This window comes from Sinohyriopsis cumingii, unplaced genomic scaffold (assembly GCF_028554795.1).
Source record: "Sinohyriopsis cumingii isolate HCF-2022 unplaced genomic scaffold, ASM2855479v2 utg002017l, whole genome shotgun sequence".
Classification (NCBI taxonomy): Eukaryota; Metazoa; Mollusca; class Bivalvia; order Unionida; family Unionidae; genus Sinohyriopsis; species Sinohyriopsis cumingii.
The window spans coordinates 1,362,961-1,389,322 of record NW_028316105.1 but is presented as its reverse complement, the minus strand read 5'-3'; the positions used below and the strand labels follow the sequence as shown (position 1 = coordinate 1,389,322).

The following is a 26,362-nucleotide window of genomic DNA, read 5'->3' as shown; positions in this document are numbered from 1 at the left end:
ACTCTTTGGTGCAGTATTGAAAGCACACATTTCAAATTTGTATAGATCCAGAAAATGGTGCGGCTGTTATGGGTTTCTTTCTTCACAAAAGCTGTCATCATAGATGTGTCTATACTGATATAAATTTGATCATGAGCACTAAAAATTTTAAGTTACTGAATTTTAATATCGTGGTGTCTGCACAAATTTACAGTGGGAACTAAATTAGTACAGAGTCCTGAACTCTTGAGTTTTGTGCAGAAATATGGTATCCAAGCAGAATACATCCAGAAATGTAGAGGTTTTCAATCTTGGATTTAGTCTCCCCATTGTGTTTCACACTGATATGCATATTCACAGAACATTTGTATAGTAGTAGGAAAAGTAAATGAGAAATTTAGACACGTATCATAAACAAGACAAACAGTATGTGGGGGGAGAAGATCATTAGAACAGGCTGGAATGGAGAAGTATAATAAAAACAATAATGAGTAGAAGTGTGCCTCTTTTTTTATGTGTGCAACATTAATTTCTTAGCTTAAGTAAGAAATTTCATCAAAAGGAAGACAATAAAGGGTGTACTGTTAACTAAACCAACATGAATTTAGCTACTTAAAAGAGGTTTCAAATTGATTTTAACCTTCTGGTCTGTTTCTGTCCATTCTGGTGATATGTCCACTGAATCAGTATGGTTGGAAGAAATATTTGGCAAATTTAAAAAATGAAAAATCTTTTGGCAGATTATGATTATACCCTACTTCTGCCTGAGAGATGTGAATAATTTTATTTCTTGGTTTGTTGATTGTGGTTGTTGCTCAGTTCAAATGCATCATTGAAAAACATTGATGCATTCTCATACTTTGTTACAAATATTTATTACAGATGCATATCATCACATATTGGTGAATATAGCTTGAATAAGTTATAACAGTTCTCATTGGAACAATGAACATTGTTAAGAGAAAATTTAAGTGAGCTAAAATGTAAACTTGTCGGCAGTGTGGGATGCAGGATTGCTCAAGACTTTTCCATCTCATGCTCACCCTGAAAATTCCATTTGCACCAACTGATGATAACTTTTAGGTAACTGACAGAAAGGCATAATTGACGATATTCTAAGGTCTACAAAAATTACTAGAGTCAAAAGTTATAAACTCATACAGCTGTGGCAAAAATGATTGACTAGTATCTTTGCTGCTGTTGCACAGTTGATTAGTTGGTTGATTCAGTGTGGTTTGATTTGGGGTTTTTTGGTGATTTTTTTACAATATATTAGGTGGAGGAAGAACCCCGAAAGACTATATATGGCAGCCAGTTTTACTGCTGAAGAAAATCCAAGTCCTTTTGAGACATCAAACACCACTTATGTAGAACCAGTGACCTTCCACAAGTAACTGGCAACATTCTCATTAGCACATTGGAGGCAAGTAATCACATGACAAGCATCTTGTACCACTGCCATGGAAGCCCCTCAGTTCTGTATCACAAGACAAGCATCTTAAACCACTCTGCCAAGAAAGCCCCTCAGGCCATAGGTGCAACTCTCATATGAAAGACTAGAAGTGGGAGATAGAACCTGTCACAACTGGATTGAAAGTGCAGAATGTTACTGCTAGGCCATCAGTGATGATTATGATGCTGTTGACAATACAGTTAACTGCAATGACATTGATTTTATGAGTGCTCTGGAAAAAATGATTCCTTGACTTTTTAAAATCTATGATATAAAAATGTTTGACTTGCTATATTTTTTTTTATAACTTTATATTAGTCTTGCAACAAGGCGTAAAAATAAGACATCGGTAACTGAAAAAGATGTTCTTACAAGAAATGATATAGTGTAAAAGTAGACAAATGATGCAACATCACTTCCACAGGCATCATTGATTTTTTTCCCTGACAAATCATATAAGTTTACCAAAACATTTATTGGAAAAAATAATAACAATGAATCATAGAATCTGACCACACATTTAAAGCAATACAAGATTTAACTATTATTCTAATCAAAAGCAGCATGCCTGAGAACAAAGAAAAATAGCAAGACATATTGATCACTTTAGGAAACACAGAGTTTAGTAAGGATACAAATTTATGATTTCTGTATTAGAATAAAAATATCTATTATAAAATCTGTATTCATGGATGTTAAATTAGTAGGTATTAAGGACTGATCAATGACATCTACAAATAATAAGTCACCATGAAAATCTGTGATTTCACAGTATCAGAGACATACTTGGCTGACAGACAAACAAACAAAAGAACAAAAGACTGATTATAATGAATGAATACAAACAAAAATATGCAGTAGATTATGTGATGTATATGAATTCAGTAGATTACCTCCAGTCAGCTGTCATTTAAATTGCTTCTGTACCCAACCCAATATTAAAATCGCTTCTACCGCCCACTAACTTAAAGCCAGAAATTATGTTAAAAAAATATACTTCTGTAGGGGGCAGTGTTTCTCGATTAAAACACATCTGACGGTGGATCATAATTTTTTTAAATAGCTTCTGTTGTGGGTTGGTTGAATTTGAAAGTGCCTTCCCCCCGGGGGGTATATGTTTTACTGGAACAGTCCTTAGAATATAAGTTTAGGAAAAATGAGAACTACTACGTATATAAGTATTCTATTCTGTATCAAACATTTAGAGATTAAAAATACGGTCCATCTCACAACGAGCACTATCATATAAACTTTGTACCATTAAAAAAATAGCATGTACTAACAAAAATACTGGTGTAAAGCATATTACTGCATCAACCTTTCCCAACCTTACTTGCTGCCAAAGGTGCCCATATTACAAAGGTATCAACTGAAAGTTGACATTACTAATTTGGAGTCATGGTGGTTCAATTAACTGCATGCAGGAACTCATGACAAAAATGGTTCGGTTTGAATCCTGTGCAGACCCGGTGGTACACTGTCATGAACAAGGCACTTTATTTCTGTTACAACATCACATTTACTCAAATGTGTCGGCAAAACATAATCTTTCATGTCCTGATATGTCTCTGAAAACCCAATGAAGCCAACTTCCATCATTATACATAATTATTTAAAAAAGACTATATAATGCCAATTGCAAGATTGTTTACAGATTTGCAGGAAAACAAACTTTCATTATTAAGGAGATCCACTAACGAGAAAGGTTTTTAAAGAAAAGTACAAAAAGTGCAGGTATGTTTCTATTTTGATACACTGCTAAGCTGGATAACTGATAATTCAGTAATCTAATTTAATGAAAATGATCCCTCACATATACTGATATTCTAAGAAAGCAATATATACAACATGTTTAGAGCAAGTTAAACAAATTACCTTGACACCATTAGCCTTTAGGCCCATCAGTAATTCTTCCAAAAGAAGCCATCTCGCTGGAATACTTTCTCCCCAATGTTTCTGTTTAGATGCCAGCTCCACAATCTTCCTTTGTAAATCCTTAAGCTTAGGGTCAACAATAGTGTTGTCTATGGAAAAATCCTCATCAGCTAGGTGAAATCTTGCTGGCCTTCCTTTCAGATAGTGAAATCTAAGCTGCCTGAACACATTTTCACATGTCTCCTGTCGGTTGTCCTTGAATTCAAAACAAACTTCTCAGACTTGTACAATTAATAACAACAGCACATATGAATGGTATAGTTTCAGTCACAGACACCAGTTTACTTCATTCCCAATATTTTCAATTTAGAAAGTAAAAAATTCCATGACATTAAATAGTTAGAATTTAAATAGTTAGAATAAGGACAACAAATCTCTCTCTCATCTTAAATCTATGAGTTGTGGTTATGACAGAAATTGAAGATTATTTTTATTACTGGGTCAGTTTACCTCATGAAGAAGTTGCACTCTTTTACATCACAAAAGTTTAACTATCACATGTATGGTTTAAATGCAGCAGTGTTTTCCACATCTTCCATCTCATGCACAATATTAAAATTAAGAAGAATAAAACAACAATGTAAATCTGAGTAACATTTAATGAGAAAAGATGGGACTGAATTCAAACCATTTGATATTTTAACAATAACAGAATCATAAATATATATCAGTGTGAGATAGGCAAATTATTTGTCATATAAACACCATTTTTATTAAAAGAACTTTCAGACATTATAAGATATCTTTGTACGAAATCCCCATGTGAATATGCCTTTCTGTTCAGGTGTTGTCATAACGTGATTTTAAATTGGCTGCTATTGTGGCCATAACTAACATCAGACTTTTGCTATTTTCATTTAGACATTATCATAAGCCTTCCAGTGATAACCACATGTTCATTTGGAGGACTAGCAATGACAAGATTTTCAAAATGTATGCTGTGGTGGCCATAATGGATGTAAAATAAACATGATTTATTCTTTTAGGACCAACAGCGAAGAAAAAACATGCTGATATGGCAATCCATGTAGGAGGAGAAACAAAAATAAAACTTTCAAAATGACAGCTGTTATGTTCACATTGGACACCAGATCCATTTTCATTCAGAATCAATAAGACATTGCAAACCTTTTAGCTAAAATCCCATTGTCATGTGTATCTATACTGTGTGCTTAACCTTTTGCTCATGATTGTAAGTTATAAACAGATTTGTTTGTTACATAGGTAATTTATGTCCATGATTGTATGTTTTGCTGGTACACAAAGACTTTTTATAACATTTTAGTTCAAGGCCAGTCTTGTTTACAATTAGATTTTGTCTCTAAGATTCTTTGACCTCCTTTTATATCATAGGTCAAGTGAAAATGTGTGTAAATAGAGAGCTGATAAATAATTAATTCCTGTTTAAAATCAGTGTTGCTGAAATCAGAAATAATTGGAGAGAAATTATTTGTTCAAAATATTTAATGAATTACTAAAGTGCATATTGACTTTTGGATTGTTGCTGGCTTACTTTGGAATTTCCAAACTCATTCAAAGACATTCTGGACTGCATCACTTGTATATTAGGACATTCAAGACCAATGGTATACCAGGGCATTCACAACAACTGGAATTCACTCAGAGCATTCTATATTTCTGAACTTGCAATAGGACATTTAGGATTATTTGAAATTTAATTCTCAATACTGTCAGTGTCTTTCTATTTTCCATCTGTATACTAAGGAAATAAATTACTCATTAAAATGTACATAAACTGTTCTTTTCACTTTCATTCTGTTACATATTTTAAGACATAGACTTATAACACTATTCTGAAATGACCACCCCTTAAGGAGATGTAGCGATAACATTTTCAAGATGACACCCATATTGGATTACCAAGCAGCACCATATTCATTTAACAATAGCTACCCATGAATCTCTAAATGTCAGTAGGATTTTCGCAACTGACTCAGCATAGTTTCTTAGTGAAAATCCAAAAATCAACAGTCACATGTGGAGTTGGAATCTAGCTTTGTATACAGTACTTGAAAAACCTACAACGTCAAGGTGTTTGTTCAGGTTCGCAATGGCAGTTTTGGACAAAACAGCGGAAGATGATTTAGTCATGAGAGGCAAAGTCACTACATATATAATCAACAATTTTATATGGCAGTGTAAGCCCATATCAGTCAAAGTAAATCTGATATTGAAGCACTATCACCTATGTGACCCAATGAGTAACAGGTCCTGTTGCTGAATCCAGGTATGTGGTGCAGGTTTCCCACTTATGGGAGATCATCGACACATGTTAATCTCTCATATAGACACCTTAGACATGCTTCACAGATTTTGTCACAGCTAGTGAATTACAACTGATCAATGAATACCTGACAAGCTTTGTTTCTGTGACCATCAAAATTGAGGTCACAACCGAAGACCTCTTCCAGTCTGGCACATGGATAATTTAAGACCTTTATAATTTTTTTATCTATCCCCCAAACTGCTCTTTTTCTGATCCATCCAACATGCAGTTCCAATGGCCTTAAAGGCAGCTGCTTTTCCAACCATTGGAGCTGCAACTTCCAACAGCCCTGAGATTGCCAAAACAGAAATAAAATGTGCATTAACACACATATAGACTGTGGTCTGCTTGAACAGCACCAGGTGTTCAAATGAAAAGTAACTGTGTGGAATATAGTGAAAACTCTGGGCAACATGCATGACTATGTTTATGTTTTGAGCCTGGACCATGCATCCTACCTGCTCCAATCATCCCTAACCTGAATAATTTATAAAAATGCTACAAATCTAGCCAAAGAATCTATTGGGCATATTTGATTACTGATATAACGATACATTCAAGCTAAATAGTGATACAGTCTTGTCTTTAATATTACAAACAAAATACTGGTCTGATAATTACATTCCTGCAAAAGCCACAAAAGCAAATTCTATAACAATACTATTTGGGTCCAACTGTGTGGATTCTAATGGTATTATGTAATAGCCCACTGCAATTCTCGAAGTGGGCACATACAAGGCCATGCTTACCTATTATGGCTTCCTATCCTGTAAACCCATGATGCTGACTTCAATACAGACTTATGAAGCCTAAAATCACAGATACACATGTGTGCAAAAATATATCAATGGGGTAAAGGTCATGGAATCCTAAAAGTGTTTAGGGATTGAGAATCTGGTTCAGCCAGCTTAAAGCCCCATTAATATACTACTCCATTCTACAATGAATTTCATTCAGATTTAGTTCTGACAGTTAAACCTAATCATATTTCAATCTCTTTCCCCAGCACCAGTTGACAGGACAAAGTTAAAATTTGCTATTCCAATTAGCTATTGATGTCTAAAACACAAACAATATAGTTCCTTTCCAATGAACTTGTCACTTCTTTTCATTTAAAATATTGTCTGTCTTGTCCTTTGATTCTTAACAATTTTACTAACTGAAATGATATTCACAATCATTTAAATCATTCATATGCATTTATTGTATTACAATTAACCATTACTCCCATGCTTTGCATTTTATTTTAATAATATGCCAGTATTCTTAATTTTGATTAACTTTGATTTTTCTACAGCACTCACTAATTAAGTAATGCTGCCGTAATAGTATTAAATTGTCCATAATGATGTGAAGGTACATAGTACCTTTACAATTTTGTTCCAGCTTTTTATTGTTTAGGCAATTTTCTATAAGTCTTTCAGCAAAGCTACAACATATTAGCCAAATGCAGCCATCAAAACATTTCATGGGATACCAATCCCATCTTTTTGGCATGCATTAAGTGTATGCACATGGAGAGACATCTTTTCTGGACTTTATGGGCAGATGATGGGTGGGCATTTAGCTGAAAGCTGCCACTCATAAGGAATCAAGAAGAATCAGGTAACCTCAGTTCAAAGAATTTGGCAATCCATTATTCTGGAGTATGGGACTCATATGGAAGATCACTATTGTTTCGCTTCAGACACCATTCAGCAGGTACTAAACAGCAGCTCAAGACACCTGTCAGCACACACTGTACACTAAGTACGTGGCATCAAGCGCCAAGTACACATCTCCCATCACTGAGCTAAGCAAACTATGATAGGTGATGGGCACCAGGTTCAGGCGTTAATTCATTAATTATATCATAACAAACACATTTCTAAAACTAAGCATATTTCTAGCAGCATGCCACCGATTGTGCTTCGTGTACAGTTTTAGTTGTCATATAGTAATATCCACTGGTTCACTCCCATATTTCTATGAATTAAGATGTCATATAAACAACATGAATCATACACAATTATTGTGTTCAATATGTACATGTTGATCCGCCTCGGATGTTGTAGGTCACTGGTTCGAACCCCAGCCGAGTCATACTAAAGACTTAAAAAAATGGTACTAGCAGCTGCCTCGCTTAGCGCTCAGCATAAAAAGGTTAGTGTTAGGACTGGTCAGCCTGGTGTCAGGATAATTTCACTGGGTGTGACATGATGCTGCATGCCTGCAGCATGATGCTTCAGTGCTAGACATCACTATAAACTCACACTGTAGACATCGTAACAATATGACTGAAAAATTGTTAAAAGTTACATACAAAAATCCAAAACACACACACACAGAAATTATAATACATTGTCATGATAAACACATTCGGTCTATAAAAACTACACTGTGATGAACTGCATGTAGACTTACCTCCTTAATCTCATCCATGTGTGTTCCCACTAGAATCACAGGAGGACTGGCTGATTCAAGGGATGGTGCACATGAATGTATAGAGTTCAGCCAAAGCTCTGCAAGTTCTGAAAAGAACAGAAAGTTTCAGGTTTGGATACAGCATTGAAGAAGATACCACTTGAAAGAGGTTGATTGAAGATGATACCAATTATGCCAATTCAACTGACAACAATAAATTGAAGAAAATATTAATCATGCTAACGGTCACATTTTATTCACTGCAACTTAAAAGAACACATGCAATGTCTATTACCAATTCCCTCTAGGAAAATTAGGTACTAGTATCATACACAGTAATGGGCAGATATAATTGTAACCCTACAATCAAGGATCAGGAAAAGTAACCTCATTGCAAAGTTTTCACCATAATTCTTTCAAGGTCAACTCATCCACCACAAATAAATGAAGTGTAACAATTTAGGATAGCTAATGTTAACATTCCATTATTAGATGTTTATAAGAAATCTCTATTTATTTCAATAATTTGTATTTCTAATAATATTAACGTTGTATATTAACATTTTAGTGGTTTAAGTCATGATCGCATGTCATTCATATTATGTCTGTTGATTTTCATTGCAACCTATGCCACAACCATCCCTTTAACTGTTTTACCATACTTTTAATTTACCCTTTCCTATCTATATGCAGTCTCCCATTTATGTTATTTATTATTTGTTACTCCACATGACAGTCTTTTGTTTAATGTAAGGGAATTCATAAGGTCCTGTGAACATGTTTTCTAGCTGTTGGGCAACACTAAGTTGTAAAATATGTTTAAACTGGAGGGACAAAATAGAACTCAACTGAAATTTCTGATGGAATGCCATGAAGGAATCTATAGAAAAATGTGACTTATCTCCAACTACTGGACCATCACACCCAGTTCACTGAGATTTAGCACCTCGGACAAGATTATTATTTATTTATTTGTTTATTTATTTATTTTTAAGCTACTAAACATGAGCAGCTGGATTATGGCCGAGGCATTTTATACCCAGCCAGTCCATGGCAAGAGAGTTGAAGCATCTGGAATTTCACCCATTTACCTCTTTTATACATTGTTATTAAATATTTGCACAAATAACAACAAACAATATACAGCATACATACAACTCAAGTTAATTTATTTTTTACTGCATTTTTTATAATGCTAATAGGCTAGATTAAAATAAATTTACAAAGTGGTTATAACAAATTAATAGCAATACACTAGACTTGATCAAGAATAAACGGCATACCTATCACTGATAATGTTTATACAGATTACAGAAAAACCCTATCTTGGACAAACATTATCTGAGAACTTCAAGTAGGAATCACATTTTATCAAATCGACTAATAAAGCCAGTACTATATTGGCATTTCTAAAAAGAAAATTCAGACACCATCCACAGACATGTAGACAAAATGCCTATCTAGCACCTGTCAGATCCATGTTAGAGTATGCTTATGTCATCTGGGATCCATAATACACTAAAAATGTTGAAAGAATTGAGAAGGCTCAGCACCAGGCAGCAAGACTTGTATCTGGTGACTACAAAACCATTGAAGCAAGATGCGTCACAAAAACGTTATCTGTCATGGGTCTACCAACACTCCAAGACAGGCATAGTATGATCCATTTGACATACCTCTAAAAGGTATTCAAGGGATTAGTGCGGGCTCTCATCAAATATATTTTTTTAAAAAACATTAAGACAAAAATGCCAAATTAAAGACAAAACTTTTCCTAATTTTGAAACTATATACATTGTTAAAAAACTAGTAAAAATAGCAGTAGATGTTTTGTACTTGAGCTATGTAGAACAGAACAATTAAGAAATTCTGTCTTCGTAAAAACGTGTGGACTGGAATCATCTGAGTGACAGTGTTGAGTGTGCGCAATCAGTGAAGAGCTTCAAGACAGTTCGTATACAATTTTACTAACTTTTTAGTGGCTCTCTCTTACTGTGCAATTTTATGCTATTACTTGCCCTGCACTGTACACATTCAGATTCAGAAATCATAATTAGCATCCCTTTTCATAACGGCAAGTACAAAAAAATGGATGAATCAATCACAGTGGTAGCAGTGGTGTTCGATTCAATAGCAGGATGGAAGTTTATTAAACTATATATATATATATATATATATATATATATATATATATATATATATATATATATATATATATATATATATATATATATAGATATATATATATATATAGATATATATATATATATTTGCCTCCATAACTCGAGCACAATGGGATCCAAAAACATCGACCACACTATAAGCAAGGGCAGGAGTTACCAATGGTACATGTAAAAAAATGTGATGCCATCCCCACTAGACATCCAGAAAACTGCTCAGGTGAGGCTGAGAACTTGGCTGTTTAATGACTGAATCTTCCTTTTATAATTGCATTGAAAATAACTGTCAATGCACTTTTTCTAAAGATGTTGTTTGTTATTTCTTATAAATTACATTTATTTTCAAGATGCCCAGTATCTGAAAATTCATTCCAACTGGTTTCAACAACCATCATGTGTACACAAAAACATCTCTGTACTACGTTAATGCTTTTTGTTGTTTTTGATTAGCTTGGTTCACTGAGTGGTAAGCACAGTAGAGTCTGATGCAGGGAGGTTAAGAAACTGGAGACCAGACTAACCGTTGATACACCACCAATCAAGATTTCTTCTTTAAACAACACATTTATTTTGTGAGACAATCATCTATGTCAAAACTCAGATTTTGCATTGTTAAGCTAGTAAAATATTTATGCTGTTATTTCACTGCAAGTAATAGTGAAACCTCGTATCATCCTTGAGGATATCTCTATGTGCCAATTCTGGAATTCTCAAACACTTGTTTCTCCACAATGGTCCATGTCTGTGAAATAAAACTCTTTATTTGTCGAAGTATTTATTTTGCTTCATTGCCTTGCTATCTTTGATCCTATTTATGACTGAGTAGGTTAATTTAATGTAGTCTAATTATATTACATGCACAAAAACATATGAACAGGGTTGCTAGAGCTTAAGCATGTAGGATTTCCATTCCTTTTAATTTTACTTTTGTTCCACCTTTTTTATTTGATACAAAAGATTAAACTAATATGATAATACAAAGGAGTTCATCCTCTAATTCAGACCAACACTTCCACAAATCAGATATCATACACAGCCTGGACTTAATTAAGACCTCAGAGAAACACTCACTAACATAGCTGTGATGGTAGATTCACACATTCATTTTATATTTAAAAACAAGAGGACACATTGCACTTATGATTAAACTTAAGAGGGACTAAAAGATGGAACTAAAACACAAATTTCAGTTGATAAAAAATTATAATATAGTTTCTTTTTATTTATTAAAGTTTTGCCTCCACTAGGCATGACATTTTCATTCAATAAAACTGTGTTGAACATCATTAGTTACTTTGTGCTAAGAATGTTCTTTGGAAAGCAAATGTATCAAATTATATAATTTCTTATTAAAAGTTGAAAAGTTCATAATGTTGATTAAAATTTCCAAGTTATATCTACCATTTTTGACAGTAAAACAAGCAATATATCAAAGTTTCAGTTTTGATCGCGATTTTCTTCAAGCTCAACAAATAGGAATCAATGTTTTGGTATTATTTGAAGAAATAAATGGCATCTAAAGCTGACCAGCATTATAAGTGGGTTCACAAATGATCAGAGAATGAGTAATTGAGTGTGTGTGTGTGTGTATATCTGTGTGTGTGTGTGTGTGTGTGTCTCTCTCTCAAAACAGCCAGGACTATAACCAGGCAAGAGTTGTCATTACATCAACTGTGCATACTTTATGACTATGAGACAGGAAAGTCAAGAGTTCGCACAGACTGAAAGGAAATATTCTTTGTTTTGTTATTTTTCCTTGAAAACACTTTGTGCAGACTGACAGGAAATCTTTTTTTTTCTTAATTTTCCTCGAAAACAATTTGCGCAGTCTGACAGGAAATATACTTTCTTTTCTTATTTCTCTGCAAAAACACTATAAAGTCTAGAAAGATATTATTTTTCTTACCACTAACGAACTTGTCCAGATTTCAGTTAATATGCATGTGTGGTATATACTGGCGTATAAACAGGTTCACATATTAGCCGATCCCCCCATAAAAACTGAATACGTATAAACACTAGAAAGTGTATGACCGGTGTATAAGCCGGCCAAAAGAGTCAGAGACAACATCACAAGATGAATATGGTAAGTTCTAAATGCATTTATGAAGGCAAACTTGCCTTAGCATAAATTACCTATATAACTCTCTCTGGGTTGGCACGTACAATGCTACATAGAAATGGTATAAATTTGTTTGAAAAGTCAAGAAATTTATTTAATTTGCTGTTTTCTTAATGTTTTTGCCTAATTCAGATTCATGTATAACTGTATCAGACAATGGCAAGACTTAAACATTAGCGGGTTGCAGTAACACTACCTCTCTTTTTTGACTCAATTGTTTGTTTATGCGTTATTACATTAGTCTTTTTACATCAGTGCACCAGTAATTATGAGAGCTTTTTGCCTTGAAATTGCAAATGCCAAACTCATTAAAATATTATCCCAGTATGACAACAATGAACAGCAATAGGGTTTGATTCAATGCTCGCAATTTGGCTAGTGAGCGTATTTACATAAATGAAGCCACTACATGTACATTGTAGTTTTGAACATGCACTGAATGAGTGGTGTGATTTGGAATTTTAACGTAGCTTTAACAATTTTTCAGTCATATCACTATGATGTCTGCAATGTGCCAGTTTATAGTGATGTCTAGTACTGGGGCATCATGCCGCAGACATGTAGCATGATGTCCCACCCAGTCACATTATCCTGACACCACGCTGACCAGTCCTGCCACTAACCTCTTAAAGCTGAACGCCAAGCAAGTTAGCTGTTGCTACCATTTTTGGAAGTCTCTGGTATGACTCTGCCGGGGATGGAACCCATGACCTCCCACATCTGAGGCGGACGCTCTAACCACTAGGCCACCATAAAAACTGAGTTGTAGTTTGCTTTGATGTAAGTAACCATTCACTCAGTTTTACAAACCTCTGCTAATCATACAAATATCACCGACTGAAAGGCAATTAAACATCAAAGTACTGGTATAGTTGCTGATCAAAATTCCCTCTTAACCCAAGCCAGTTTCATGGTTATAACGATTAACTGGCCTGTATTGATGTCCGAAAACAAAATACAAATCAGCTAATTATAAACAAAGGAGATGCCAAAACATCCAGCTTTCCATTGTGTGGAAAATTATGATTTTGTTCAGTCAAAACACAAAAGTAAATTAGATCAATGATGATCTTAGTTGATCTATATTCAGAATTTTAGCCTTTATTATTATCATACTTTCATGAACATGCAACAGTTATGCTAGTTGTGCTTTGCACAATTTAACTTATGTACCTTTTCATAAAGATTACCTCAATTTGTAGCATCGCTTATATCATTGAAAAAAGAGTAACTCGTGAGTGCTTGGATCAATGTAAATGAAAAAGCTATTACCAGATAGGTGAAGTGTTATCTGGAAGAATGTGATTTGGTCGAAAAAATGAATAAAGCAAAATCTGCACCTAATATGTTTGGGAATACACAAGGATTAAAGTGACACCAGGCACGATTTGCACCGTGTAAGTACTGTACATTACACCATGGTCTCCTGGGTAAACTCATACTGGCCCCTTGAATTATGAAGGTTTTTTTCACCTTTATTTAATTTCATGTTGGAGAAATCAGAAAATATGCACATGCAAAATAATAACAAAATCAATCATAGTAGTTTATAACAGTTTAGTAAGTCTTCACTGAGAATATATTTATTCCTATGCATATACATCTTAGGACATGGAAACTAATTGTATTTTCGTGTCCCAAAATTTACAGCCATTATGGGAGTCAACCAAAAACTTTTTAAAAACTTTCAAGTTTATACCTTGACCTGCAGATAAGCCAACTACCCTACTTCCAGGCCTTTATTTTTTCCTAAATTATTCATCTTATATGTGAGTATATATGGTAGTTTTTATCATTGGCTGCTTTGTATTATTTTAATTCTAAAGCCTGCCTAAAACTGTTCAAATTTCAAGCATTAAGAAGGTAAAACGCAGTTAGCATTAATAAGCATTTTATTTTTGACACTGACATTAGTGACACATTCTTCAAACAAGGAGAATCACGAAACATTTTCATGGCAGGAACACCTTTTTGGCTTGGTGCAAGCAATGAGAACATTATCTGAAGAAAGCTAGGATTTCAGGAAATACACTCTTAATGAAGCATATTCAAAATGAAAAATGTCTATAATGTTAAGTGCAAATGATTACAATAACTTGCAGTTAGGATTTGGATTCCATATTGTATCCTTCACAGAGAGAGAAGGAAAGATAGGTACTACAAACAGTTAGTAATCATAAATGCCTTGGATCATGTTCACCTATTTTTTATCTGTATTAGGCATAGTATGCAATAGGAAAAATTAACAGAAAAAGAAACAAAAGGTAAAATATTAATTTCAACTTATGCTCAAATTTACTTGCTAATATAAATATACATGATGTACAGTATTTCTATACAACAAATGGCTATATCTTGATCAAGAATCAAGTAAGTTTTGAGGTTTTGCATAGATGATTCTGCTTGTAAATCTATTTGTAAATGGTAAAAAACCACGAATTAATTAATTCTGCAGAAGGGGAACAAAAGGATAAAATGCTGTAGTTCTCACTGTTTACAACAAAAGGTCAAATTATACCTTTATAAGTAGTTTGAAGCAAAGCCATTATTTATTTTAAACAATTAATCTGAATAATGCAAAGATTGGAAGGGGCCCTGAGTGGCCGAGTGGTCTAAAGCGCTCACCATTACAGATCACTGCCATCTCACCTCTGTCTGCGTGGGTTCAAGTCTCAGATTCGGCCAATGTGGGTATGTGAGAAAGCCTGCCAGTAGCTTCTCGTGGGTCGGTGGTTCTTTCCGGGGGTTTTCCGGGTTCTTCCTCCACCATTAATACTGGCCGCCATGTATAGCCTATCTTGTGCTGAAAAATGGCGTTAAGCCCTACAACAACAACAACAAAGAAAAGATTGGAAGGCAATAAAATCAATGCAAATAAATGATATTAGCTCTACTGATCAGTTTAGAAGATTTTTCTATCACTAATTTGTTTTTCACGAGAATGAAACAATGGCACAGCCTATGGTTATACAGTATGATTCACTTGTCAGAGTACATTGTTATTATCAACATAATGGCAAAGAAAAACAAACCTTTAGAAGAGCTGGTGTTGTGCTTTTAGGTTATCAGTTCATATATGAAATTAACACGTCAATCGTAAGGAAAAGAAGCTGTGTTATGGCTTCTATTGTGCTAGGTTAGGTTTTGTCCAGAAGCGATTATCTTCAAAAACTGTACGTGTCAAACTTGTGTTTAGGATGGCTTTTGTGCAACCAAATGTATAAATAAATGAAATGCTACTATGATAATTAATGTAAAATAGTACAGTTTAAAGTAAAATAAAGATTTAATAATGCTTTTCTTCGCAAAATTTTTTGCTTTTGCAGCAACCACCAGAAGTGTGAATTATCAAGTTTCAATACTATACTGTAATGGTTGGATGTTGGAAGAAATGGTACATTATGAAAACGACAGTGTGTGATTATGGGAACCATCAGACACTGTGTGCTTTTGTTTCACTTTAGTCAGATATGAACGTGATTCTGTCATCAATTTATTTGACATAATTTTTTTTACTGCAGGGAGCACACTATCACACACATTCAGATGATCATTAAACAAGTATACTAAGAAAACTACAACAGAAATAATGACATGAATGCATCTGTAGACTTCAGTAACATAGAATTTAAAAAATGGATTTATTTAATTAATAGTTTGCATTGCATTTTCATATCATAAAACATTTGATTTGGCATCATGTACATGTATCACACAACCTTCAATAAAACTAGGAAATCTAAAATTAGCTAAATGATAAGTTTACAGACAGTACAAAAGAGTAAATTCCTCCCAAAATCGATAGCAATTTTGATAGATGATACACCTCACTCACTCTCTCTCTCTGGCATGCTTGCTGGGGTAATAAACAGTAAACCATACCCATAATATCGATACCATGTACAATCCAAGGCAGTCATCATATGTGTTTCCATGACAAAGCATGGTGTACAGAGATATTATCAGCAAGGCACTGCAGCAACTCCAGCATCAAAAGCTGAAAGATGGTGGAAGGTTTTTGTTTTAATCCTCTCAACTCTCATTCCACTCCTACTACAAAGCATGTGCATGGGGTTCCCAAATATCATGTGTGTGTATTGTAACTGTGACATACATACAAACATACTTACATGCATAAGTACTAGCCTATCCATGTTCCATCATTTTCTTATGGTGATAAGCAACATAGCCAGATTTGAACTAAACTTACCATGAACCTGATACTGTCTTTTCCCTTCAATATCAAAGAAGATATCATCATCTGTCACATCATCTGTCAGATGCTGAGTAAAATCTATAACCAATAAGTAAATAGCTCGTTGTGTCAAGAAAGTTTGATGTGTAGTGTAGTAAATGTATTGACCAGCAAAATCCCACATTGCCAATGGTGAATACTCTTCTCTACTTCTTACTAGTTTGTCAGCATTTTCATTTAGAAACTGAAGTATATTCTTCACTGCATCCGTACTGATGTTCATATCAGTATTTCTTAAACTTTGTTCCAGTATTTTCTCCTCTGAAATGTTACTGAAACTTTTCTTTTTATCCCCTGGCAAGATTTTGCTGCTTGCGTTTGAACCTTCATCATCCTCATCGCTATTCTGATCCTCTGATGAATTTGATGAAGATGATTTTCCTCTCATTTGATCTGTTCCTAAACTTGGTGTTTGCTTTACATCATCCCTACTTGAATCTTCATCAAATACATCTAATGGCACAGATGAGGACTGTTGGATGCTTATTTGGTCTGTTCCAAAATTTCTTGGTTCCATGTGCTGAATGTCAGATTCCTCTACATCAGGAGTTGTCTTCACCTGATGCATGCCATTGCTGTTTTCCACTTCCTCATTGTCAGGTACCTGGCCTTGATTATTTAGAAGCTTACAAAAGCGTTGCAGTTTATCGGATTGTTCTCCATCTGGAATACGAAATAGGAGAGTGGATTTTAAGTATTATGGCAATTTATGAAACAATCCCAGTGACTCTAATCTACTGCATATACAAAGAAACCAACATAAACTTTCTGAAAGTCATTAAAACATTTTTCTAGCATTAGTAAAACACATTTGCAAATAATTTTGCTAGCAGTTTTATATATATATATATATATATATATATATATATATATATATATATGAGATTGACAGGTACCAGGACCAAGCATAGTTCTGCACTACCAATTAAAAACTATTGCAGCCATGTAGTTCCTTACCAGTCCATTCATAAGATATATATATATATATATATATATATATATATATATATGCATGGAGATTCCTCACACAATTTAAAAATGAAACTGGATGACTGAGGAAGAGAAATATGTACTATTTACAAATGAGCATGTTTAGGTTATTAACCATGTACAAACAATACTGAACCCAAGGTCATGTGGTGTAGGATGCCTGACTTTTCAAGGGCATTATATGTCACAAGGTACAATGACAAATGTTTTGTAATGCTCAGTCAACAACTGGTTTATAATATACTTAAAAACAAACATATTTTTCATCGTGTTATGTTGTAAGAATAACAGAACAGATACAGAAATAAGTCATGTCAGTTATTTGGCACAAAATCATCCACTTTCAAAGGAAAAATAGAGCAAAATAGTTTTCATTTCCCTAAGATTATAAAATCCTGAAATAAAACAGCCCTTCAATCATTCATATGCAGTTCAATAAACAAGTTTTTCACCCTTTGTAATGCACAAAGGACAATCATGACTTTCTAGAAGTAAATTTGTATCACTGCCCAACCTTTTCATTAAGGTACAACTTCAAACTGAAATATGGCAAAGGCTGGAATATATTTGGATGGAGTTGAAAGTAATACACAGTATTTTAAAGCTTTTAGATAAACTGGACAATTTTATAGGATCCAACTTCCATTTCTACCTCTGCCTGACTCTTATTTGTATTATTAACACCCAGCTCATGATTGATAGTTTGGTGTATGCATGCATATATAGCTGTCTAGTGGTTAGAGAGTCTGCCTCATGCACAAGAGATCCTGGGTTCAAATCCAAGCCAAATCACCCCAAGATCAAAGAAGAAAAAAGAATTCAATGAATGGTACCAATATCTAATTCACCTGTGGGTAGGATACAACTTGCACGATAAAGATGTAAGACACTCCTGCTTCCACAAGTCTTTGTTAACATTACCATCTTAGAGGTGTATGCCCCATTATCTAAACATAATGACGAGGAAGTCCTACTACCAGTTTCAAATTCTCATTGACCAGACACCCAAGACAGATATTCTTGTTATTCAAGCAGACTAGTATGCCAAGGTAGAAGGAGAAGCACAGGCAGACTGGTGAGAAGTCTTTTTTCCCTACTGTAATTAACAGACCAATGAGAGGGACTCAAGCTGTCTTCACCACCTAAAATGACCTTGAGCAAACAAATACATTTGGCTCCCACATGATATCTCAAAGATGGACTTGGTAGAATCCAGATGAAAAATCTCAACCTGATGGACTACATCTTGGTGAGGAAGTGCTCCCAGTCTAGCATTAACATTGCCAGAACTCCCAGGAACTGACATTGTAAGTGACCATGACTTGCTGATGATGAGTATCAAACATCGTCTGAGGAAGACCAAGAAGCCAAGACAGGTAAGGATAAGGTTTGAACCTGAAAAAAACTTACAGATCCAAGCATAGCACAAGCACCTGAAGCATCAATAGGTGGCAAATTTTCACCACTCATAATTCTGGGTGCTGAAGAAATAAGCTTCGACTCCTTGATCACCAACATCAACACAGCAGTAAGAGGCACAGTCAATGAGATCCTTGGCAAGCATTGCAGGATGAAGAAGCTCTAGGTCACAGCAGATATCCTAGACCTCTGTCATGCAAGGAGAATACAGAGGACAAAGCAAGAACACCATGACGGAGAAGAAAAATACAGCGATAATAACAACAGGATTATGACTAAGCTTATTAAATGCGAAGGAAAGCTGGATAGAAGACCAATGTAAACAAGTGGAGAAAAGCCTGAACCAGAATAACAGTAAAAAGGCATACTGTTTGATGAAACAACTGACAACAGAAAACATGGGAGAACTACCACGATCCAATTAAAGGCTGGTAAGAGTCTCACAGCAGGTCAAAGAATTCTTAACAGGTGGATGGAATACTGTTCAGAGCTTTACAACCAGGAGACTACTGGAGACAAAACTGTACTAAACTTTTCACTGACCACAATGGAGGTTGACAACCCAATCCTCTAGGAAAATGTAGAGACTGCATTAAAGGCACAAAAGAGAAGGAAGTCAGCTGCGGTAGTCAACATACCAGCAGAACTTTTTGAAGCAGGAGGAACTTCCATGATATATCTCCTCACAACAATCTGCAACAAAATCTGGCAAACAGGATAATGGCCCACCCCATGAACCCAGTCTCTGATCATTTACCCTTCCAAAGAATGGGAATCTACAGCTGTGCCAGAAGTAAAGAACAATCAGCCACATCAGTCACCCAAGCATGGTCATGCTTAAAATTATTCTCAACATAATGAAACCCCATGCAGAACAATTATCATTGTTGAAAAACAGGCAGGCTTCAGAGCAGGGCATTATAAAACACTATAGAACATATCTTCAATCTTAGAATCCTCTCTGAAAAGTATCTGCAATACCAAGAATCTTCACTGAATTCAAGAAGGCTTTTGACAGGGTATGGCATGCAGCCTTGTAGGCCACCATGCGGATATACAATATAAATAAAACTATCAGTATGTAGAAAAACCTGTATGACAAATACTAATAGTGCAGTTCTCGTCAATATCAACAAAAGATTCATAGATACTGTGAACACTGTAGTAAAATTCCATGGAACATTTACACCTAACCACTACAAAGTCTAAGGTTCTTATCAGTTATCTGGAGCAAGTTCAATTATCTTTTTCTCACTCACTTCCCTGTATTATCTCCCTTATGAGAGAGAGGATTTTGATGAAATTTCTGCACCATGTTTATTTCACTTATAAGATGGAGATTATTAATATTTGTATTGTCATTTTATTACAGTGCTAATGATAAATAAGTGGAAATTCATCACAGATTTAGAGAACATGGAAGCAACAGCGTACTGTTGAAATATAACCTAATGTTCAAACAATATTTATATATGTATATTAATGCACCATGGGCTGATCACAATTTGAATTAACAATAGTATTGGTATATCAAATTGTTTTATACCCAACACTTTAAATGCCATGTTATTTTTCATGTATGTGCTACATATATTGACAAAAAAATTCAGCCTCCATCTATGGAATAAATTTGTTAGATTATAAAACTATTTTCAACTATAATCACTTTTCATCACAGCCTGAGCATTCACATGAAAGAGTCTATTTGACTTTAGTCAAATAGGTTGCCATTGTTTAGGGTATGAAGGTAATTTTTACACATTTCATGAGAAAGTCATATTTAGGGCCAATAAAGGAATAATCAGCAAAAGTTACTGTATAGTTTATGGATGATGTAGTATATAGAATTTTAAAAACACAGCAATACAGCTATTTAAAATTCAAAAGACGACTGTCATCCAAAAGATTTGTCTATTGTATGCTCATAAGAATCTTAATCAGACATATGTACATATAACAAGGCTGAAGAATCCAGTCACACCAAATACATTTTCTGGCATAATGGTAAAGGTAGGTGGGCAACAAAACTATCAGTATCAACATAATCATGCCTATGAGATACTTTAATCAAGTGTCATTACATCGACTATGAGACAGGGACGAAAATGTTATTTACGTTTGATTGTATAATCCATTATTTAGATCAGTGTTCTGAGAGAAGTTACTGCTCATACGTGCCAGGCTAAACAAAACATTAATTCAATGACCACTCATTCCAGATAGGGACTGTCATTTCAGCAGCAAATAAAGCTTTTGGGGACCCCCTTGTTAAAATGCAGAGATGCTTAATCTCAGATTCATGTGTTACATCAGGACTTCAAATAATGCCATTCTACAAGAACATTTAGCTAAGTATACACCTACCCATTCCTAGAAATACACTGTAGTACAGGCAGTTTGATCTACCTGCACCAAGTACAGTTTCATCAGATGTACTTATAGGTACATAATGTAGTGTGGGTTAGTTATTTTTCTTGGGTGTAATCATTCAGATTCTTTCTATAGATGTATCATCTACTTGCATCACATACAGTTTCATTATGCAAGTCTTTGTACAACAATGTGGTGTTAGCATTTAGTGTGTCATTGTATTCCTCTTCAATGTGATCATTCAGATTCTTTCTTGGGATGTTTTCCTCTTGGATATGAGCAATCAGTTTTCTTCAAAGGAGATTTTCATGATGCTAAGTGTTTCAGAGTGTTTGGAAGATTCAGACTTCATCCTAGGTAGTGATGAGCATTTACGTCAGTAAGTCATAAGGGCAATTCCGCCTTAAAACATTGGCAGTTCTGCATTATCAATTATGTCATTCAGTCATACTGGCAATTCTGCCTCTTAGATATTGCAGATGGGAGACCCAATGAATGTTTATACATAAATATGTATAGTTTAATAATCATGTAACAGTTATTTCATTAAAATATTTTATTGACTACTTGTCTATTATTTCTTCTTATGCTATAATGTATGTTATGTACAGTTCACCTATATGTCAGTCCATAGGACCCCAAGTGGTGACGTGGTCTAAGTACTCATCACTGCCATCCCATCCCTGTCCATATGAGATTAAGTATCGAGTTTAGCCAGTGTGGATATGTGAGAAAGTCTGCCAGTAGCGTTCCATGGGGCAGTGGTTCTTACTATGATTTCCCAGGGTTCTACCTCCACCAGCCTGCTGCAGAATGGCATAAAACCAACAAAAACAACCATCAGTCCATCAATCTGCACATGAATATTGAATGAATTAGCAGTTTCGGTTTATAGTTCACTTGTACATTGTTCCATCTATTTAGTATAATATCTAAAGTAAATTACTCTGAAAACTTTACACTTTACCTTTATCTAGTTTTACCCATTGACCAGTTGCATGGGATACTCTGCAGCGATGGATATGCACATCAATTCCTTCAGTACTTTTTCTCTCATCAATGTTTACGTCATCCCCCAAAAGTCGCTTACACAATGTTGTTTTTCCAACTGCATATTGTCCTACAATCTGGACCCTGATGTTATAAACCTTCTCTGTTTGATCCCTCAGAGCTTCTTTAAACATCTGAATGGATTCTTCATTCATTTGCAGGATCTCAGCTGGAATAACTGTTTCAGACAAAAAAGCTTGATTGTTAACATATACAAGTTGCATGCAAATGCACCAGTGGGAACTAGCACATTCAACATTCTGAGGTGTGGGTCATTTGCAACCTTTAACACAAACTATTCTCCAGTCTCATAAATATTATTTTGATCCTCTGTTAGCATTAGAAAACAATAATCTCCAGTTCTTGTTGTATTAATGCAAAAACAAGTTATATTAATAGATATGGTGTCCAGTAGTTATTAAAATCACTTTTATCTTAGACTATTAATTCCAACATATGTGTGACAGTTTCTTTATTATTTATTTATTATGACCAAAATCAAGTCAGACATGATTTTTAGAGTGGCCAAACCTCAGCAATCCAGATGCAACCTTGACTCGTTATTATGCATGCAATTCACTCATTATCATTCATACCTTCACCTCTGTAACATATTTCAGAAATGTATTTGTTAATTCTTCTTCTTCTGCTAACTCTTGCAGTCTTTCACATTATGTTGTGTTTTTCTCCATCAAAAATGGGAATATTAAACACAAATACATTGTTTTGTATGACTTTTAAATTGTCTTCAATATCTGAGACACCTATGGCTGATTGGTTATCAATTAATTATATCTACCATGTTTTTTGATTAGTATAGTATAAATGCTATTTGAAAAACTTTTTTCATCTTTAATTCCCTGCTCTGATTGTTGCAAATCTATGTTGGTAACCAGTTCTTTTTTTAATTATTATTATATTATAATAGCTGCTTGAATAAATATTTTTCCATTTTTTATTCCCTGATATGTATGTTGCAAATCTATGTTGGTATAAATTGCTCCAAGTAGATTCTATATACCCTTTGTTGTTTTTAACATATTTTAGGCCTGGATGAACTCCTACCATTAACACAAAGACTTTTTCCCCAGCTGCTTGTAAAATATTAATATCTGTGTTAGCAATGAAGTAAAATAATCTCCCATTATTCAAACATTATTTATTTATTGTTCAGAAACTTTACTATATTTTTTACCATCCTTTCCCACGATTCCAGTGTTTTATTGTTATAATCTTGTTATAACCTTATATTATTTTCCAAACCAATCATTCATAAAAATCTTAAATTCTTTACTGGCCTTCTGCATCTGCTGCAATTCTTTGTAATTAATCAATTTATAAATACTTTACTTGATGTCCTATCTGTTTTAAATTGTATGCTGAAGTTGTATCTTTTTTAAATGTTGTAAGTTTAACAAATTACATATTCAAATAACCATATTCTTCTACTTTTGCTTCCTCACCATTAAATATAAGGCAACATTCCATGTTGTATAAGTAATACTACCCTTTCTAAAAGACTTCTGCTCTATCTCAGGATCTTACCCATTTACTGGTCTGTGTGTTGGTTCAAAATTAATAATGCATATTTTTAGTTTTATTTTGTACCATACAAGACTTGGTGATTGGTATTGTAGGCATTGTCCATAGTTCTTCAAACAATGCCTTGAAGAATATTCCACAGTATATATTATAAGGCTAGATTTTGGTACAAGTTATATACTTTTCTAATGGGAACATTTTTATAAATAGTTGTATTATTTAGTGTAATGTAGATAAAAAATTTAAAATTTGTTAACAAACTGGATTCAGTAAAAGTGCCTAATGTGGACAGGTATAGAACAGCTGCTATATATGCCTTCTGTTAGGCTAGAGTGCTGTTTTTCGAAGTAAGAGAGTAAATTTTCAAATTTCCGAGTAATTTATTGTTTTTATTTTAACTATAAATTGAATATTTCAACTAGTATTTTTCAAGCACTTGCTTGCATAATCATAGTATACAGTGGACACTTACAAAGAAATCTGAAAAACATGCAATAATTTTGTGGTGTATCTGGTATGAATATTATGATAACAAGCAGTTATAATGTTTGAATCGCAAATTACATGAAATAAGGTATCAAAGCTTATCCTACTTTAAAAAATAGTATTACTGCTGAAATTGGACATCAGACCCTCACATACTGCTGTTATGAAAAAGTGTCCCTGTTGGAATTACATAAAATTCTCTTTCTAATTCAAAAGAATCACTTGGTGCCACGTATAGCTATTATTCCATATAACTATGTTACTCTACACCACATGAGCATTTTGGGTAAATAAAACAAGAAACAAGAATATAAACACTGGAAAACTGTCATAGTAACCGGCATAAAAAGTGAGAGCAAATTTTTCAATAAATTATTTTTCTCCAAGAATACATTCCCTGAGTACTTTAAGGTTAGGAATATAAACCCTTCTCTATCCCAAATCCAGCCTTGCCAAAAGACTAAAAATCATCTTTCCTGTCTTTCGTATATAGACAATGGGCAATAACTCTTGCCTAGTACCGCCTTGCCACCAACAGGTGGCATTAATTTTCAGCTGAACAGAGCATTATGTAACAGGATGCTTGCATTGCAGAGGATGGGAGGATATTAAAGTAATGTGATGGGGTAAGTATTCTAAGAGAAACATAATTTACTAAGAAAAACTGATTTCCTCTTTGAATATGTTCCCTGATCACGCTAATATTAGCAGAATGAGTAACAGGCAGAAGGAATGTTGAGCATCTAACCTATTCCATGGGTAACATCTGTGGGAAAAAGAATGGATTCCCCATGAAAGGAATCCACTTTGGAAACAATGGTAGTAATTTAAGCATATTCAAGTCAAAATTGGACAAGTCTGAGAGGTCTTTCTTATGACCGAGATCATCCCTGCCATGATGATAGAATGTGTCTAGTATCAGAACAGTAGCCCATAATATTCAGAGCCAAGTCTTCAATGAAAAAAGTAAGCTACTTGTGTGACAGAGACACTCAAAGGCGAAATGTTGTTGAATCTATACCAGTACCTGGAAACATGCTACTTCCCTTGGTATGCCTTTAAAGAGGAGGGCCTTCAAGCTCATGCAGGTCTGTCCACAACTGAAGGATTTAATTATTTTGGCTGCAAGGATTTCCAGACAGGAGCCAAGCATGAAGAAGAATAGAGACCAATGGATGGAGGGACAATTATGTATGGAGAATCTGTCCCTTCCTTGACAGAGAATCGCCCAAAACAGAGTATGCCAGGAATGTATCTGATCTGGATGTCAATGTTGCACTGTGCGAACCAATGGTGGAATTCCCAGACAAAAAAGCAGTGTTGGGGTGATATGGCCATGCTTGAGGAAGTATGTCATTACCACTGAGTTGCCAGGAATGTTGAGCACAACCTTGTTTTGGGGATGGTTGCTCAATAGTGAAAGGCTTTGATGATAGCTTTCATCTCCAATAGGGTGATGTTATGAGTGATGTCAGCAGTGTCAAAGCCCAGTAAATTATATATATATATATATATATATATATATATATATATATATATATATATATATACACACACACACACACACACAGTTGGGCTCCCAAACACAGGTGTTTGTGTTGACACACTCACATCCAGTTTTCGATAAATATTCCTGCTGTGAGCCAATCATGACTACCACTGTGCCTGGAATGATACAATCATGCTCGTCATATTAATCCTGTAATTAAGCAGCACTGAAAAGGAGTTCCCTTGAAAGAGCAAGGCTATTGGCAATGGTCACATGTAGAGGCAACCCAGCAGGATATGTTGTGCTGCAGCAATATATAATCTGACGAAAGGGGAGGGTGTGACAAAACAAGATCCAAAGCACCTCTGACACAATTTGGATTGCCCACTTGCCTGGCAGAAA

The 26,362-nt window shown here is 34.6% G+C and overlaps 1 protein-coding gene across 1 annotated transcript in view; it reads right to left on the bottom strand.

Moving 5' to 3' along the window:
• Positions 1 to 26,362, bottom strand: part of LOC149771243 (uncharacterized) — an 85,006-nt gene that overhangs the window by 58,229 nt on the left and 415 nt on the right. Inside the window, exons 2-6 of the mRNA XM_089948688.1 lie at positions 26,083 to 26,136; positions 22,361 to 22,621; positions 16,570 to 17,277; positions 8,058 to 8,164; positions 3,308 to 3,562 (exon numbers count right to left, since the gene is read on the bottom strand). Coding sequence (XP_089804814.1) covers positions 3,308 to 3,562; positions 8,058 to 8,164; positions 16,570 to 17,277; positions 22,361 to 22,621; positions 26,083 to 26,136 — 1,385 coding nt within the window. The remainder of the gene's footprint in view (positions 1 to 3,307; positions 3,563 to 8,057; positions 8,165 to 16,569; positions 17,278 to 22,360; positions 22,622 to 26,082; positions 26,137 to 26,362) is intronic.